The sequence below is a fragment of the Cyprinodon tularosa genome, unplaced genomic scaffold (assembly GCF_016077235.1).
Source record: "Cyprinodon tularosa strain WSP-4 unplaced genomic scaffold, ASM1607723v1 ctg125, whole genome shotgun sequence".
Classification (NCBI taxonomy): domain Eukaryota; kingdom Metazoa; phylum Chordata; class Actinopteri; order Cyprinodontiformes; family Cyprinodontidae; genus Cyprinodon; species Cyprinodon tularosa.
Genome location: NW_024038059.1, coordinates 638,335 through 657,872, shown reverse-complemented (window position 1 = coordinate 657,872; position 19,538 = coordinate 638,335). Strand labels below are relative to the sequence as shown.

The 19,538-nt window shown below is 38.8% G+C and overlaps 1 protein-coding gene across 7 annotated transcripts in view; it reads left to right on the top strand.

The window, feature by feature from the left end:
• Positions 1–18,619, top strand: part of LOC119777590 (estrogen-related receptor gamma-like) — a 42,565-nt gene extending 23,946 nt beyond the window's left edge. For 6 of the 7 annotated variants that reach the window (XM_038276535.1, XM_038276537.1, XM_038276533.1 and 3 more), the window contains 4 exons: positions 7,902–8,012; positions 9,485–9,664; positions 15,690–15,959; positions 16,033–18,619. In XM_038276535.1, coding sequence (XP_038132463.1) covers positions 7,902–8,012; positions 9,485–9,664; positions 15,690–15,959; positions 16,033–16,277 — 806 coding nt within the window. In that variant the 3' untranslated portion in view covers positions 16,278–18,619. The remainder of the gene's footprint in view (positions 1–7,901; positions 8,013–9,484; positions 9,665–15,689; positions 15,960–16,032) is intronic. The other variant, XM_038276534.1, reaches the window with a different exon arrangement.
• Positions 18,620–19,538: the final 919 nt, after the last annotated feature.

Genomic DNA, 19,538 nt, shown 5'->3' with positions numbered 1-19,538 from the left:
GCTTTAGATTTATCTCCAAAGGAAATGTTCGCTAATTCATTTTGAAGGTGAACAGAAATGAAAGGAATTGATTGGCAAGCCCCAGATGTTTTGGATATAAGAAGGGATTTATGATCTCCTGTATGGACTGTAATATGCAGCAGCATTTTCAAGCTGCAGCTGCATTCTTTTGTTTATCTTTAATCACCTCACTTATATCTAAGGTGGTGTGTTTTTCTCAGTGCCATTTTTTTCTATATTAGCGGCTTTTAATAGGGTAGAGGCATCAACAGCATCCCTCCTCTTTCGGCCCTTTGCTTTCCCCTCCTGCCTCATAAATTCCTCCAGATGCCTTGTGGGATTCCTGGACCTCCGTGAAACGCGAACTGGCCCTCGTAACTTCTGTCGTAAGCACCCTCGTAACGCGCTTCATCGTATCTCGTAATGCTCCTCTTCCCCCTGGAGAGGCCGCAGTAAACTGAGACAGAGGGAGCAGTGAGGTTTAATGAGGAGAGTCAGAGCCATATTAAATGAGCAGCTTAAAGACATATAGACCCCAGCCAGAATTTGATTGAGCCCCGTCTAGGTAGCCGTTTCCACAAAGGCTTCCACTTCCTTAGGACACTAAAACCCTGTATGTTATTCTAATAAAAACAATGTAAAAAAGGTGGAGGTTTTAATACAAAAATGAAATCCTTATTCTTTATATTCTTTATAGCTTAAGATAGAATTATAAAATTAAAGAAATAAGTGAGTTGGGGAACAATACTGTCTCTAAGCTTCCTCCATTTGTAGTTGCATGAAAGTTGCACAACTAGACATAAATGGTTCAGACCTTGCTGATTGTTTTCCTTTTTGCTCATTTAAAAAAGAAGCTATCTGCTCTATAACAGATGCCACTGAGGGGATTTGGTGTTTGTGGGGCTGCCAGAATAAAGCAACTAACTTCAATGTCTTTTTCTTTTTAATTATACATAGTAAGATGTCACAAAGAAGTCCATAACTGTAAAGGGAAAAAAAAAAACAGATACATAGTTTTACATATAAAGATCTTAAGGTTTGACATCATTTGCATCCAGCCTGTCTGAGTCAGTACTTTTGAAATCAGGACATGTCATTTCCGATCATTTCTCTTTGTAGAATAGCTCAGACTCATTGAAACTTGATGCAGATCTTCTGCAAACAGTCATTTTCAAGTCTTTCTCTCTTGGGAATCACATCTGGATTGTGACTAGTTTATTTCAACAATCAGTATGCTTCGATTAAAGCTATTCTATTCCAGCGTTTGCTGGATGTTTAAGGTTGTTTTCATTCTGGAAGAGGAGCCTCTGCTCCCCCTGTGTTCCCATATTATGACGCTACCACCATGTTTTTCACTTACTGCTGTATGTTGACGAAGGCAAACATTGTTGGTTTTCTTCCACATGTAGCATTTTGTATATAGCCGGGACATTTCAGTTTTAGTCACCTCCTTCCACATGTTTGCTATGTACCCTACCAGAGCTGTGGCCTGTCAGTTTCGAAGGATGTCCATATCTTCGTGGGTTTACAGTCCTTCCATACTTCTCTATTTTTGGATGATTGTTTGAACAACGTCCTGAAATATGCCTTAAGTGGGAGATTGTTTTATAACCAAATTCTTCACAACTTTATCTCAGATCCATACCTCTGAGATAAAGTAAACCTCTGAGTTTACACTGAAGTCAGACACAGAGGTAAACTTTTAAATAATTAGATGAGATTTGAAGGGCAGTCACAAAAGTGGAAAGTAATTTTATTTTCTCTTCACCACTTTGCCTTACTTTATGTTGCTCTGCCACATAAAATTCCAACAAAATCCACACAAATTAGTAATAACATTGTGAAAAATAGCGAAAAAGGTTGGATATATGTGCGATATTGTACGATACCTTGGCATCATTGATAGATGTGTCACTATATCTGAGATGCGTGGGATTGTTTGTGGTGAGGACATGGAGGCCGTAGTGATGGAGGTGAGAAAAACCGGCTAAACTAGATGAGTTGATGCTGTGGGGCCTTTTTCTGGACCTGTAAAGCTTTCCATGTGGAAATGCTGTAAAGACGTAGCTGTGTGATAAACGAGGCTGTCTTTATCGAACGCTGATGGCCAGCCCAGAAGAACAGAGAGGTAGTGTGTGTGTTTGTCTCTCCCTCTTGTTATCCACCAAAGCTATTCTTGGCCTTTTAGTTGTCAGCACATTCCAATATGAAACATTATACTTAGTTTTGACATTATCTTTTCTCCAAAGCTGAACACAAACAAATACACTTGATCAAAACTTAGTTTGCCTGTAAGTCAAGTTTCTAGCAAAGCTAATCCATTTTAAGCTTTTGATATTTTATATCCCCTTTCTATATCCAAAATTAGACTAATTATTTTACATTAAAGAGCTAACATTTGTCCTGTTGCTGTAGCATGTTAGTCTTCAGCGCTTTAAAGGCAGAGGAACAGCTATAAGTTTTGTATTACAAATTCCCTCCAACCTTTTGCAAACAGCTTAAACAAAAAAACTTTCTAGGGAAGATGAGGGAACTGAATGCACTGCTAGGTCCTTTGTTATATCCTTATAGAGGGGCTTCTCTGGTGCCCTGGGGAAACTGACTTCCTGTTTTAAATAAAAATGTCAGAATTAAAGAAAAAAGGAGAAAAGAAATTGACCCTATAATGCTTAAAGGCACATTATGAAGTGAAACAAAATCTACAAAAAAAAAAAAAAACAGTTTCCATGTAGAGTTTTAATTCCTTTATTTTACATGCTAATAAATGTATGCCAATTTTGACCAATACAATGCAACCAGCTTGGTTTTCATCTGGGTCATTGTCTGCTACTCTGTTTTACCTTAACAAGCTGAACAAACTGCTCTCCACCAATCAGTGCTGTCGTCAGGCCTCTAAAGGGAAATAACATCATTGTCTAAAAAGGTACGGTAAATCAAATGGATAGAAAGGGGAAGGAACCATCAGAAAATGAGGAAAATGTAGAGAAAAGTTGTGAATTGGCACTATGTAAATAAACTGAATTTGTACAGCAAGTAAGAAGAATAATAGACACCAGATAGATTCCAGCTGGTTAGGTTATTGATAGGAAGGGATTTATTGTAATAAAAACCATAAGGGATTACTAGAAAGGAAGTGGCAGCCTGCAATCACATACATTTTCCTCCATATACTTTTTTTTTTTTTCAAATCTCTCTCAGAAAGAATATCGACCACAGCCAACAAATATACAAAAAGCAAAAAAAAAGCTTAAAGCCCCTTCTTAGATCCTGTGCATGGTTGCTATGGGAGAAATGGTATTGCATCTTATTCAAGTTTTAATTTGCAGAACTTATATCAATCACTTCTGTGTCAGGTATTTGTTTCTGTATTACTGGGTTCCAATTATATGACTACAGTAACCATGGCTACTTTCTATGGTTTGACTGCTTACGGACATAACCAACAAAAAAAAACCCCAGCTAAATTGAAATACTATTTCCTCTTGAATAATTTCTACCAAAATGCATTATTTGAACAGCAATCCTCCACATATTAAATGCTTTAGAATTTAAATTTAACAAAAATAAGTTTAGAATGATTAGATTAAAAATTCCAGTGTTCCCTTAATTTCAATCTAGCAGGTTTATTCAGCTTCTGTGGGATCAATCTATTTGGGAAAAAGCTTAAATCAAGCAACTGTTTCCATGTAAAAGTCTTAACCTCCTCCTATAAATTTCAAAGACCTTAAACCCTTTTTATTCTCATGTCTTTCTTTGCACAGTTGACTTGCAGCTAGCTTATATCTCTTTTTACTACTTGTTTTTCTTGATTAGTGATTAGAGGTCATTTTTTTCACTGGTTTCCATTTAATTTATCTCTTTGCCAATTGGTTGTCTTATTTTGCACCTACATGCCATTTCTCCACAGCCTGGCTTCTTTCATACCTGTAAATAAACTTTTATGCACCAAAGCTCTGCATACCAGTTTATTTCTCTTGGTAGTGTGCAGAGATGGGAAGTAACGAAGTACAAATACTTCGTTACTGTACTCAAGTAGATTTTTCTGATATTTTTACTTTACTTTACTACTTATTTTTATGGCGACTTTTTACTTCTACTCCTTACATTTTTACACAAATATCTGTACTTTCTACTCCTTACATTTTAAATAATTGGCTTGTTACTTTAGTTTTGAATCATTTCAATGGAGTTACCGTTATTATTTTTCATGTCATCAATACCAAATTCAATCTAATTGGATGGGAATCTACGTTGCATTTCACGCACCACTACAAGATGAATCGACAGATTCGGCGGTATTCATTGGCGGCAAATCATTGCAGCTTGGTGGCGGTGGCGTTAGCATAGTAGCATGGACGACGAGATGATTGAAAATGAACACAACGGAGATCTAGTCCTATTGGCAGACATCCATTTAAAATGTAGGCAACGGCATGAAAAAAGTGGTTTCTACTTTTACTTTTATACTTTAAGTAAATTTACAAGCCTGTACTTTGTTACTTTTACTTGAGTAAAGAAGTTTAATCAGTACTTCCACTTTTACCAGAGTATTTTTTAACACAAGTATCTGTACTTTTACTCAAGTACGGAAAGTGAGTACTTTTGCCATCTCTGGTAGTGTGGTATCGCTGGAGATAAATAATCACAAAACCAGTTAGACCAACAAATAATTTTATTTAGTTACATATCATTTATAGCTGCAAGGAGGGACTTATAAAAGCTTTGTTATATATTTTAAGTTGATTAGTATATAATTTGTATCCATCACTGACTTCCTATTTTGTCTTAAAGGAAAAGTCCGGTCATATTCAGAATTTTTGAAAGTACCTTAAGTATGAAATTATTACATACTGTTCAATAAATGTTTTTAATTAAGATAATTTTCATTTAAATGTGCTTTACTGGAAACATCCATGTTTCTCAAAGAACACTACTGCAACCTACCGGTTAGTGACGTCACGGTGCGGTATCGGCTGTTGATCAAGTCCCAGTGCTGCATCTGGTGTTTGTCACAATGCGCTATTATCCAAGTCATCTTGAAAACATTCTTCTTCGAAATGTTGGATACATATTACAGTACATGTTCTTTCTCTGGCAAATCATCCCTTTTCAATTTGGCAATCTAACGATGAACCCATGGTGGATCATGAATTGGAAAGATGAAATAACTCACTTTTTTTCACCTTTACCCAATGTATCACAACATCCAACTGCCATGCACGTGGGGATTGCCAGTTTAACTATAGCTCTTGTGAATTTAAATAGTGAATTCCTCTCAAAATCTTAAATAATTGTTGTTGATTGCTGGGGTGTCTAGTAGTTCCCATTGATTTTGCTTCTAAAGCGGGGAGAATGGCGATAGGCTTACCGCACAGTGACATCACTGCCGGAAGATGTCAGAAGTGAGGTGTTACCATATTTAGGTAAAAATGGCCGGTCTTGGACTCAGTGATCGCGACAAAAATAGTTTTTATTTTTTTACTGATTAATGCTAAATTCATTAAATCACACAAACGTATTAGTTTTAGGTATAAATAATGATCCATTGATTATTCCTTGCTGACCGGACTTTTCCTTTGACATAAGACCTCTCCCTTTGCTGCCCTTCAAAATGGAAAAGACAAGAGAATATGGTGCTAAAGTTAGGCCAATGTGTTTATCTTTATGAGTCAGGAAATATGTACAAGAAAACAATTACTTAACTTTGTTTCAAATAACTGGAAGGATGACAAATGAGGAGCTGTTTGTCCTGTCATCATGTCTGTAATTATAAAGGTCATATTGTTAGCCTCAAGGGAAAAACACGGCATCTTTTATTGGAAATCCTGCTAATACCTGGACTGACATGAATTGTTGCAGTCTAACATTTGACACAAGAAACCAATGATTAAAATAAATACAAAAAAACCGAACTGAACCATTTCTTCACATCTTCATTTCAGACCCGTCACTCAGAGACACAATGCTTTAAAAATCCGTAGTTTCATAATGGGATCTTCAGGAATAATAAAGATAATACATTTTATTCTCCAACCAGCATATTTCCTGTTAAATGTGCTTCATTGTCATAAAGGTTGTGGGCCACATTCTCATACCCACACTGTTATGGACAATCCTCTCTTACATTTAATGCCTGTTCATGGGACATTAACTGATAAAGCATCAAATCAAATTTATTGTTATAGTAATGGCAGACATATAAAATAAGACAAAATAGCTTTACAAGGCTATAGCTTGAATGAATAAAACCCCACAAATCTTTACATGCCTGATTAAGTAGACAGGGTGATATAGTCTTGCTCTCTTAACTGTTGCATGCTCTTAAAAATATCTGTAGAAGTCAGAATGATAAGTTAAAGGGATAGGGGAATAGTACTGGGGGTGTCAAAAAGAGTAGATAAAAGCCTATGTGTGTCTCTTGCAGAGGTTATTATAAATCTATTCAGGTACACTATGTCTGTTTAGACGTTCAGACCAAGAAACCCAACACCACTACTGAAGGCTTCCTGAGTCACATTCACACCCCTGCATAAAGCATTTTCTCTGCAGTTGTTGAGGCTCACAGTATGCCTGTTCCTCCTCTGTGAACATGACCAGCCTCTCACACACACACACCTAAATCTCCATCATCACGTTGTCGCAGTGCTTGTTAAGATGAGCATTTGTCACCGGCCCCTGCAAGTTTTTTTGGGTGTCGTGTTACAGGATGCATGCTGTCACTCCAACATTTGGCCCGTCCTGTCTGGTCTCCTTGAAATCAACTGTACATATGGGCTGTTGACCCGACAACATTGCAATGGTTTACTGGGTTTAAGATGGGAGCCTTCCCCCTGAAAAGTTGCATCAATGTCAAAACACTTTATTTGTTTTGTAAAGGTGGAATTCATAGGTCATCCTGAATAGAGATTTACTTACAACATATATTTGGATAATTTTTAAATCAACTTTAATGACTAATTAGTTTGTTTTTGCTATTCAACTTAATTTATTTTTAATCTTGTTATTCTTTAAAAATGTGAGGAAACATCTGAAAAAGTAACTTCAATGAGTTTGAATTAGATATGCTACAATCAATGGTTAATTATTTTAGTATTTAGTTAAAAGCTAGGTTCAAATGCTATAATTGAAGTGTATATTTCTATAAATTATGATGGTTTTTACTGTTAAACGAGATGTGGATCGAAAGTTTAGTGAAAGGAAAAGAGTGTGATAGAAAAGGACTAGTGTTGTTACAGCCTGGTGAGACAAAGCCAATTTTTGTGTAGTACCCGAAAAGAGTCTTAACTGAGGTTGTGAGAAAAAGGAATGGATGCTTGCTCAGTCCTAGAAAGTCCTAAATTTTACCTTTCATTTGAAAACTTACCATCCTTAAGTCTGGACAAAGACCAGAGGGGAATAGAACTCAAGGTGCTGGAGATGCAGTGTGAAATTTTTACAGGATGGCATGGATTGACATGCTCTCTGCTGGGGTTGGTCTAATGTTCTTTGTTTTTTTGTTTCTTATCAAGAACTGCTGTCATGCTTAATTTAGATACACATACATTTTTAGCTGGATGTTGGACTTATCCACACCCCTCTAAGAACCAATGGATGCTTTAAAGACCAGGGCATCCCTGTGATGATGAGAGACACAAGACATGCAGATGATCTAATGCCAACCCTTAAAGTAACCTGGACTACAGGCTGCAAGTTCATGCAGACAGATTTACTGTGCACACAGTGTTGTTCTATGAGGGCCTTTGTTGTTGTGTATTTGTGGTCTGACCAGGCAAAAATCGTCATTAACATCCTGTGATTGTTTATATATGTTTATATATATATAAAGCTGTAACTGGAGCGTGTAACAAAAGTAATTTCCCTCTGGGATCATTAAAGTATTTCTGATTCTGATTCTGATGTAGGCGTGCGTCTGGACCGGGTTCGAGGAGGCAGACAGAAGTACAAGAGGAGAATAGATGCTGAGAACAGCCCCTATCTACACCCGCAGAACAGCCTGCCACAGAAAAAAACACGTAAGTATAAGAAGAATGAGAGAGTTGTCCCTCCGTACTAATACAACCTTTAATTGTGACTGGAAGAGCGCCAGGTTTTTTTGTTTTTGATTTTAAGACTTTAAATTAAGCTAAAATTTCTTTTAAGCCTGGTAAACCATACTTAGTTACCCTGCTAACAAATTTAGATTTTTATATGAGGCTTTTTGAATTTATTTCAGGACAGAACTTTCCTTTAAAATGTTGAAGAGTAATTATTTCTCCTTAAGAAGACTATAAAAGCTTGCAAATCACTTTCCATAGCTGGAAAGTTGTTAAACTGCATCACTGATGCCATGTTGCCCTTACATCCATATTGGACATTCAGAAGAACTTGTGAGAAGGAGTGCAAGTTAAAGATTGCAGCAGACATTTGTTACACAAAGGATAATGAGAAAGAAACAAAGCAGGAAATGTAGTATTATGTGATTTTAATAAACGTCTATTTGCAAATCAAACGATTTTGCATCAGCTATTGCATTTACTGTTGAACTACTGTTGTAACAGTATACAAACCCCATCTCTGCTGCAAAGCTCCCATTTGGTTATTTAGTGACATGCAGCTGCTTTATTCACAGTACTGTCGAAATAGTCTAAAGCATCACTTATTGTCACAGGTTTCTGACGATTTCTCTGGACTTTTGGTTGGATATCTATCTTCCAGTCTATTTTTTTTTTGCTCTTTCATCCCAAAGATATGGTGCCTCTCTGTCCAGCTGTAATAAACTGGCTAAGAGGTAACTCCACAGCATTATGCTGCCACCACCATGCCTCAATGTAGGTACGGGGTGCACAGAGTACCTTCTCCCACGTTTGCTGCGTTGCCTACATGACCTATGTTGAAGAACTGGAAATGGGACTACTTGAGTTTTTGTTGCCACTCTTCTAAAATCCACATTTATGAAGACAGACTTTACCACCTGAGCTGTGGAACTCTGCAGCTCCTCCAAAGTTACACTGGATATTTAGGCTGGTCCTCTTATTAAGGCGCTCTTCGCGTATCCCTATAAGTGCAGTTAAACGTTAATGTCTTGGTATGTAGGAAGGCCCTTCAGTTTTTATGTAGGGGTCTTGATTTATGTGACAGGGATTTCTTAGGTTGACCTAGATTGATACTTGTATTTTATTTTTATATGATCTTGGACCATTTGTTATTTTCACTAAGATTAATAAACTGTAAAATATGTCAAGATGGTGCACTGCCACGGGCTCTTTGGTAACAGTTTTAACGGTTAAAGCTGTACCCTCTGATGGTGACGGTTCCTTCTCATTGATATCCTTTGACTCTACCTATAAAGGTTTTTCATGGACGCACCTGTATCATCTTTATTCCTGTTTAACTGACTTCTTATTGAAATGTCTTTCTCCTATGAAGTTTTTTATTTTGTTCAGTTATCTCACTGAACATGTTTTAATGAATAAAAAAATCTTGCAGTAATGATAAACCTTTTCAGTTTTCGTAGATGCGGTTGAGAACAAGGTGGTATCTCTGCTGCTAGTGGCCGAGCCAGAGAGCATCTTTGCCATGCCGGACCCCACCGTACCTGAGAGCGACATTAAGGCTCTGACCACCCTGTGCGACCTAGCTGACAGAGAGCTGGTGGTCAACATCGGCTGGGCCAAACACATACCAGGTATGAATCTCTCTCACTCATAGTTCTCCAACACAAACCCAGACACACACGTTAGGTCCACTAAGTCCCTAATCAGATCAGAGAAGGGATTGTTCTGACTTGTGGCTGCCAAGACAGGCTAAAGGAGAGGTGGGGGTGGGGGTGTGCGTTGTTATCTGTCAGTCATCCTCTATGTGTTTGTCTTTGCGTGTCAGCATGCTGTAAATTGTGTGCAGTGCCCTTGCTGACCAAAGTGTTCCCACACCAACCAGATGACCAATGGCCACATGGAAGTTTTAATTTGTTTCCTGGGTAGCGGCCGCCTCCCTGTCAGGTCTGAATTACAGAAATCCTCCCGGCTCTTGGATCACACTGAGCTTTTCCTCCGTCACGGAAACAGCAGATGAGACATGCTGAGTTGTTTTACTTCTTTTAAATTTGGCTGAAAATGTGTCAGTCTGTTCTTGTTGCGTAGATAGAATAAAATCTTGGTAGACATCTGCTCCACAATGAGCATTGTGTGCAGCAGGGGTTTGTGTTGGGAACAGGATATTTCTACAAGTCAGGAGCCTAGAACGAAATCTGATGTTTCACAACATTCCATTTAGAAGGTTTTTAACTTTAATGGGGTCAGCAGCACTGCAGAGCTCTAATATACTTTAAGATGTATTTTTTTTTACTCTAATCTCTTTTAAGGTTAAATTTGAATAGTGTAAAATGTTGCATTTATAAACTAAATGTTTGCTCAATTATCCATTTAAAAACCAACACTAGGGCCAAAAACCCCAATGGTTAAACTTGGTCTCCCTAAACACACCAGAAGGTCTAAATACTTCCATATTTAGTGGCATATGTTCACATTTTGGACATTTCTGGTGGTAAAACAGTGGAAACTTATAAAAGGAAGATTTTTTCCCCTCCTTTTTTTTTGTTAATTGTTCTCCGACTTTTTCTCTACTTTATCAGCAGTGTTATTCACACCCAAAACATCACTAGGAAAACACCTGGGCTTTTTGTTGATGTCTTGTCTCAGAATTGCTTACAAAACAAGCGAAACAGGTGTGTGAGTGTATGGGAGGGCTTCTTCTATACAGTATTTTCAGCTGCATCTTTTTCTACATCTTTGATCAAAGGCAGCCATTTAGTTGTTTATTCCTCATCTGCATTTCCATACTGTTGTTTTGGAAGAAATCCACCTCCTCCTTTTCAAACCACCCCTCCAGCATTGTCTGCTCACTGTCCCTGACGCAAACAGATGGAGTCCGATTGACGGGTGTATATTTGTAGCCCCTTACCAGTAGAGGATTTAGCTGAGGGAGCAGAGGAGCGGCGGCTGTAACCACAGCAGATACCCACCAGCGGGGTGAAGGAGAGGAGAAGGAAAGGACAGGAAGACATTTTTCATAAAGGTGTCAAACACATTTCTTTCAGCATTTTGAAATGGCACCAAAAATACATAAATTTTTGAAAACCCATCAGACATGTCTGGAAAAGAATTCACATTTAACCTAAAGGTAAAGTTAAATAGGAACCAACATTTTTCTCCTCTTCAGGGTAACATAGCGTTTAACCCTCAGGTGTTCTTCACAGACTGATCATACTGAGGAATGTCCCCTTGTTTTGAACTGTTGTTTGAGATGGAAAATGTGATTACACCGTCACTGACGAAGCTGTTTCTCACTGAAACATTCATTAAAAACTGGAAAACTGGAAACTTCAGTGAGCAGCATTCTAGGAAACTGTCCAGGTTGTCATTTTTCCGAGACTTGGATGAGTAGATCCAGACCAGTTTGACCAGCTAAAGCTGTAAAATCAGCTACTCTCTCTATGAAACTGGAGACATGCAGAGCAGTTAGCCTGAAACAGTCCTTACCAGGCAAAGACTGAACATGACTTTAAAGGTAGAAGCCTACAACGTTTTCTTATGCCTGGTTCTTTTACCCACAGTGACTGGAGTTTTCTCGGGGATATGGAGCGCTGTGCTCCACTCCCGCACCTGTTTCTGTGCATTACTGCATCACCTGCTGTAAACAAACCACAACACATTTTCCTTTGCTTACAAAAAAGACAAATTTAGCTCTTAGAAAGGTTTTCTTGGAAAACATGGTCATTGTTTTGAAAACAGGAGGACACCACCTATTGTTCTCACCTGGCTGCAGGCTGGCTACCTGAGCAGACTAATTATCAACTATTTTCAGATTCTTTTATCGCTATTTCTGAGCAGAAAAACCTATTAGCCTACTTCAACACTACAAATAACAGAATTTATGGAGCGCTATTATCTAAGTCTTCTTTGTCTTTCAGCAGTTACAGGGTCTGCTGTTTTGCACAGAGAATAAAACAGTCTTAAGGTGGACAGCCACCTTGTGGTTGTCCAGAGCACAAATAAGCCCTGATGTCTTACATTTTGGTTTTAAGATTGAGGGAATCATTGTGACTAAAATTTGACAGTTTACAGAGACAGGGTGTGCTAGGCTGTCAGTAACCAGCTATCCTACAATTTAAATGCAACATATTGTTTCTGACACTTATTAAATTTATCTCAACTTTAATTGTAAAATAAAAAATGCATATCTTTATTACATACAACTCATTCATTCAGTATATTCACCTCAATAAATGCTTTTCTTTCGAGTGTCAGAAATTCATGGACATGTCATCATAAAGTTTCTGGCCAACGGACCTTTAATTCAGTTCAATTCAGTTTATTTAAATAGTGCCAATTCACAACGCACGTCATCTCAAGGCACTTTACAGTTCACCAGATCAAACAGTCAAATTGATCCAAAGTTTTCTCTCTAAGGAAAACCAGTTGATTGCATCGACTCATTGACTCGAAGGCAATCCCTCACACTAAGCATGCTTGTAGCGACAGTGGAGAGGAAAAACTCCCTTTAAACAGGATGAAACCTCCAGCAGAACCTGGCTCAGTGTGAGCAGTCATCTGCCGAGGCCGACTGGGGTTCAAGGAGACAGAAGCAGAGATGCAAAAAGCAGCTGTAAAAAGTGGACCCGTTACAGGAAAAGCACAGCCAAGCAGACAAGCTCTGAGCCAGCTCCCATGTCAGAGGATGAAGAGAGCACATCTAGCCAGTCAGAGTCAGAGAAATAGGACGACACTGAAAAACAGGCTGATCTCCAACATCTATTAACACAGGTGCTGATGGAAGCAGCACAGCTGATATTTCTCTCCAAGATGGAGTCACAGCCAAACAGGAACAGACCAGATGAAGCTACTATGAGAAACAGAAGAGAGAGCAGAACGTTATAGATTGAACTAACATATTCTGCAGAGTGGGAGAATAGAGATAGAATGAAGCAGAATGATGAAAAAGTCCTCCAAAAGTCTAAACCTATAGCAGGATAACTATAGAGATAGCTCAGGATAACCTGAGCCACTCTAACTATAAGCTTTATCAAAAAGGAAAGTTTTAAGCCTAGTCTTAAAAGTAGACAGGGTGTCTGCCTCACAGACTAGACTTGGTAGGATTCCCGTAGGCATCTGGAGTGCCACTTTTTTTCTCCAGTTCCCAAGCATGTTGTTTCAAAGTGCTAAAGGGTGCTAATGTGCTAAAGTTTTTCTTTTTCAAAGGGGCTGCGTTGTCTATAAAGTGAGGTGTTTTTAAACAGCAAATGTTTTGCAAAGAAACTTGTCTCATTTTTGTCCCATGAGTGAGGAAATATGGAAAATATAACAAACATACGGTATATTTTTTTTTATGATTGTTCTCACAGTTCTCACATTGTATATATATTTTCACAATTAACGATAAATAATGCGACAATTTATAAAGTTATTTTAAATGAAGATTTACAAAGTCATTTAAGATGTGAGATTAAGCAAAGAAAAGAAGTGGCCAAAAGAGACTCAAACACAGAGAAAGGGCTGTTTAAATAATAGTCCGGCGCTACCTAGCAGCGTAATAGCCGTGTCACATCAGCTCTGGATGAGTGGCAGGACACGAAGCAGCCTTCATTGCTGGGAGAACCCGGGGTCCTGGGTGAAGTGTCCCAGCCCATGTGAGTTCTTTGCCCAGGGGGAGGTGAGTGTGATGGGGGACCACTGCCCTGGCTGCACCCACTCCTCTGTGTCGGCTCCTATCAGGCAGATTGACAGTGACGGGGTGTGAAGTCTGAGGGGCAAACTGGAAGATGAGCTGGCTAAAGACCAACTGGCCTCTTGGATTTTGGCCATTTTGAGTCTGCGATGCAGAGCTGGCTGCGGATGTGTGTGTTTGAGGGGACTGCTGGGTGACGACTGTGTTAACATGTGGTGATATAAACTAGCTGGACTTCTGTGTATTTGTCAAGCTAATTTCAAGGGTGGATTTGACATGTTTCTATAAGGAAAATGTTTTCATTTTGGGTTGCAGGGCAAATAAATTCTTTTGACTTAAAGAATATTTACAAGAGAACGCAAGAAGTAGTAACTTTCACTGAGACTGTGCTGGGAAATACAACTCCAAACAGATAGAAAAAGAGAAATCTTTTTTAATTTTCCTTTTTAGCTCACTCTTTTTTACATTTTAAAACGCATATTTAAAATCATAACAAAAAAGGATCCCACTGCCCTTTATGCCATTCATTCATTTCAAATATAATCTTAATTTAAGATTTAACTTATTCAATTTATCAATGACTGACTTGAGATCTTATCTAGCACAGACTTACACAGGTCCTTGTTTCTGATCGATCGCTCAGCTACAGAATTCTGATCCCTATCGACTAATGAAATTGTGCAGTGACGGCGTTTCCAATCTATCTGAGGCGAGCGTGGAAACCGGTGCTGGAGGCGCCACCACAGGAATTTAAAAGAGCCGTGGTTGCTGATAACAATCACGGATGGTATCAAAACTACAAACACCACTCCCTGCGTTCCCCTGCTCTTTAAAATCTTTTGTTTAATTACAGTAAACGAGTGTGTGTGTGTGTTAGGGTGTGTATGCAGGTTTATTTGGGGCAGTGAGAGGGTTTAATAAGCTTCAGTTAGTGGAATTGTCAACCGAAGTAGGTGCCGCTCCTTCTGTCCTTTCTTATGCCCTTTACTCAGTGCCCATTTCATATGTAAAATTTTACAGCTGCGGGAACATATTGCACTATTAATAGAGATAGATATTTCACCACAGATACTATAACAAAGCTTCTCTCAGAGCCTTATCACTTGCGATGCTTGTCAAAATTGTATCCCGGTACAAACATGCCAGACAAACAATCTGTGAACCACTGCAGCAACCACTTTAAAAGTATTTTATTAGGATTATATGTGACGGACCAACATAAAATACATTGTTTTTTCTTTTGTAAAATAGCTCTGGATCGGTCAGATTGGAAAAGAACTGTATTCTAAGATCAAATAAGCTTCAAACTCTTAGGCTTAAAATTAGCACTGGACTTTGCCACTCTGTGGTAAAAAAGGTGAATCTCCCGTTCAGTCTCAACATTTTTCTTCCTTATAATAGGTGCTCTTTAGAAACTTCAAAGCATAAAGCCTTATTCATTCTCCAGCCACCTTTGGCCACCCTGTCTCTCACTAATGAAGATAGTCCACCCAAGATGTAGAACAAAAATTAATGTTTCATTCATATCCTTAGCGAAATTGATGTGTCCCCGACACATCGAAAAACATCGCCATGAGAAATGTGAAGCTCTATTTCACCATTTCGACAGACTATATTCGTGCAAAACCTAGATTGATACCAGGAGAGCTATATCTTGGAAGTTTTATGGATTTCCCTGAAGCCTGGTTTATACTTGACACGTCATTTTAGCATGCATTCCCCTCTAATGGGCTGGATTTGTCCACACCCTGCCTCTAGGAATATTTGTAACCAGGCACAAAGTTTAAATGATAAAAAAGAAAACATGGCAGTGAGTGACACTCACACAGGTGGAGGTTTGCAAATCTAAACATCTATAGACATCCTATGAGTTGGGCATTAAATGATACCACGATCAACAGACTGTGAACAACAATCTGCTTAATCATATCCTAATCTTTCGCCATCAGACCTCATAAATGTGTTCTTTTGTTCATCTCTTCTTCCAGGCTTCCCCACCCTCTCTTTAGCTGACCAGATGAGTCTCCTGCAGAGTGGCTGGATGGAGATCTTGATCCTTCGAGTGGTGTTTCGCTCACTCGCCACCGAAGACAAACTAGTTTATGCCGAAGACTACGTCATGGATGAGGAACAGTCCAAACTGGCCGGGCTGTTTGACTTGAACAATGCAATACTGCAGCTGGTGAAGAAGTACAAAAGCATGGGGCTGGAAAAGGAGGAGTTTGTTCTTCTCAAGGCCATTGCTCTCGCAAACTCAGGTACTACATAAGATTTATTTAAGAATCTGGTTTGTTTTGTTGTTTCTTTTTACTCAATCTTCTTTACCTTTAGATTCCATGCAAATTGAGGACTCAGAGGCAGTTCAGAGGCTTCAAGATGTCCTTCACGGAGCTCTGCAGGACTATGAGGCCACCCACCACCCTGAGGACTGTCGGCGTGCTGGAAAGCTGATCATGACTCTCCCTCTTCTCCGTCAGACGTCCGCCCGTGCCGTCCAGCATTTCTGCAGCATCAAGCAGGACGGCCGAGTACCTATGCACAAACTTTTCCTGGAACTCCTGGAGGCCAAAGCTTGATCAGAAACAGATCTTTCTGCTACTTTGTGGCCTCAGAGGTTCAACACGAAATGAAGCAAAGCTTACTGGTGAATAGTGGGTTCTTGACTGTGTCTACTTGTCCATTTTAGCTCGCGACCCCAACATAGCGACTGAAACCTGATTTTTGTTCATATAAGAGGAGTCAATTTGGCTTAAGTGTGCTAACCGGACGACATACGTATGGGAGAAATGGCTTAAAAGCAGAATAGCGCCTTCTTTAGATACGTACAGTTTTATGCCAAACCTTATTTCTTTAATGTTATTTTAATAAAACACTCGATACTTGAAGATCCTTCTGGATTGCTTTGCTAATCTTGAAGCCTGTAAAATCTGCATCCTAGTGGTTTAGAGAACATTTATGACTTTTAAGACTTTTTTTTTTGCTTTGTTGTATAGTAGATATGTACTGTTAGTCTTGCCAAAGAGTAAAGACTCCTTATTATTGCGTTATGCCAGCAGTTGTCCGTGATATTTTGATGTGGCCTATGAAATGTTTCTGCTCCCTTGCTTTATTGTACTGCAAAAATATCTATTTCCACACATGATGGAGGTATTATTATTAATATTAATAATATTTCACCAGGTAATTTCAGGGAAAGAGTACTTATCTTCCTAATGCAACTGTACTGCAGCGAATTGATATTTATTTATTTGTGGCTCTGTTATTTTTATTTATAAACGGGCTACTGTAGCTAGATTTTTTTTTTGTAAAGATTTCTAATTAATATGATTGTAAGGTCATTTTTTTACTAGCTTCTCTCTGCTGTACCACTGATAACTGACACCATATCATGATGTTACCATAGAAATGGAGTCTGTGCTTGAGTATCATAGAGTTGTGCAGAACACTAATGTGACTCCTTGTTTAACAAACAATAAAAGGGATGCCATGATGTAGAATTCAATCCTGAAGTTTACATGCTGGGTTCACGTGGGGCTTTTAAGGATTTATATCAACTGTTTTCGGTATTTCTTTAATCAGATTGATAATATGGCTCTTTACTTTAATGATTTTTAGAATTTAGAATAGTTTTGAAATTATGGGAGCTTTGATCTAATCCAAACAAGCTGAAATAAATGCATAAGATCAAACTAATGTTTCCGGGGCAGTTGAACCACAGGCTTGTTGTATCCATCAACAAGCGTCTGGTCTAATAATATTTGACCTCTCTTCGTGTCAGAGTTACCAGAGCTCATTTAAATTTCCCGCTTTTCCAGCCCAGACTTGACTATTAAACATAATCCTCAACTTTTTAACATGAATGAGGTTGGGCTTCTTATTAGTCTCTTTTATTCGCTCTCAGTCCAAATGTGTTTGGATCCATGGCCCTGCTAAAACACCAAACCATGTCCAAGTTTAAACCATCTAGCTAATTCGTTATGACCCAAATATTTTGTTATTGAACTTACTTTCTGCACTTTACCGGTACGACTGGCTGTGAAGCAGCCATTCGGTATAACTGCAGATGTTTGGCATGTTTGATGGGCTTGATTTGGGAGCAGAGAATAGATCTTTTTGTCCCGACCCACTCAGACTATGTTGATGTTAGACTAGATGGCTCAAAGGGTTTTTTCCTGATCAGCCTAGCGCCCACTTTGGTTGAAATTGTTAAAAATACATTGGAAATGTATCCTCTTCGTGGCAGTCATGAATAATATTTAAATAAGATGGACTATTTCTGAAAGGAAGACTTTTTAAACATGCATCTGAAGCTTTTGATTGGTTGGACTCCACATCGTGCTATGGTGTATTTACCCAGTATGGGTTTGAAAAAATATACAGTTGATTCAAATGTGTGTGTACGCAACTGTTGGTTTCAGAAAGCTTGGGTTTTATGCACTGGACTAATAAAATTTTAAACGCATCTTTAAAAGACTGAACTTCACCTTTAAGTTTATGTAATTTTGACCAGAACTGTAGATCTGTAATTAGGGAAGCAAGTTGATGTCTTTTTCTATACTAGAAGTCTGTGTTTAGGATCAATTGTATGCACTGATTTTATTTTAGCCATAATGTTTTGGGGAACCTGGTGGTGGCACTCTGTTTATCTGCTAGCGTGTGTTTGTTGTGTGAAGAGTCTTCCGCCACACGTCGAATGAAGGCGAGGTTGGCTCGGATCTAATGTCAGATAGCACCAACATGATGGTCGCTTCTAAATGTTAATCCTGTAAGATTTGCTGTTTGAACATCATGTCTTATACCAACAGAGGTGTTTTACAGATGTGTTTCTTTTGTTCATCCCTGCAAGAGTTGAGCTGTGCTGTTTCATTCTCAGGTGGATTCTTGGGCAATAAAGACGATCCCCTTAATGCAAAGCTCATAATATCTGAGTGTCTTCTTCCTCAATAAAAGCCAAGATGGGTTTGAAGCGAATTCATAAAGAGCTGGTAAGTGGGGGCAGTCTTTTCTGCTCGGCCTGACAATGAACTCTTATTTCCATGTTCGGCCCATTATGGCACATTTAGGCCATCTAAGCCCAGTTGGATGGAGATTTATAATTAACAGCAGTAATGTAATGAAGTCGAATAGTGGGCCCAAAGAGAGAAATAAAGCTGGCCGTCAGCTGCCTGTTGAGCTTAATAGAGGAAGAGGCAGCCAATTCATCGTTTGTCATACAGCTATACTGGGAAAAAAAACACATCTAAGCTTTCCATTTCAGCTGCAATATATATATATATATATATATATATATATATATATATATATATATATATAGAGGATGGTTTTGAGTGATAGAAAAAAAATATTCACATCCTTGTTTTTACCTGCTGAAATTCCCTTTTGTTAAAATGTTGAAGGCTCTGAGCAATTCAGGTCAAGATGGAGAATTTTTCACCAAATCAGCTGTCAGTAAGTGAGTTAGCCGTCTTGAATGATGTATTCCCACATGGCCCTGTGTAAATGGGTTAGTATGTGTCGGTTGGCCGTGTTGCCCAGACACCTCTGCTGATGGATGAGGCCTCCAGAGGAGATGGGCTGTAAAAAAAAAGGCTGATTCTGGCACTCAAGGGTGAGATCACTTCCTCGATAAAAAAGCATTGTCCCGAATCATCACAGCAAGGTATGAATGCTGATTAGGGTATTAGATGGTGGATCGCTGCACTGTGAAAATAAATCAAATGAGGTGAGGCTTAATGTGGGAGGGGGTCTCCGATACAGAGCAATGATGGCTGGGATTATGCACTGGTGGATACGGGATCAAAAACTGTCACCTATTTGGTTTTTCATGGTTTCCTTGT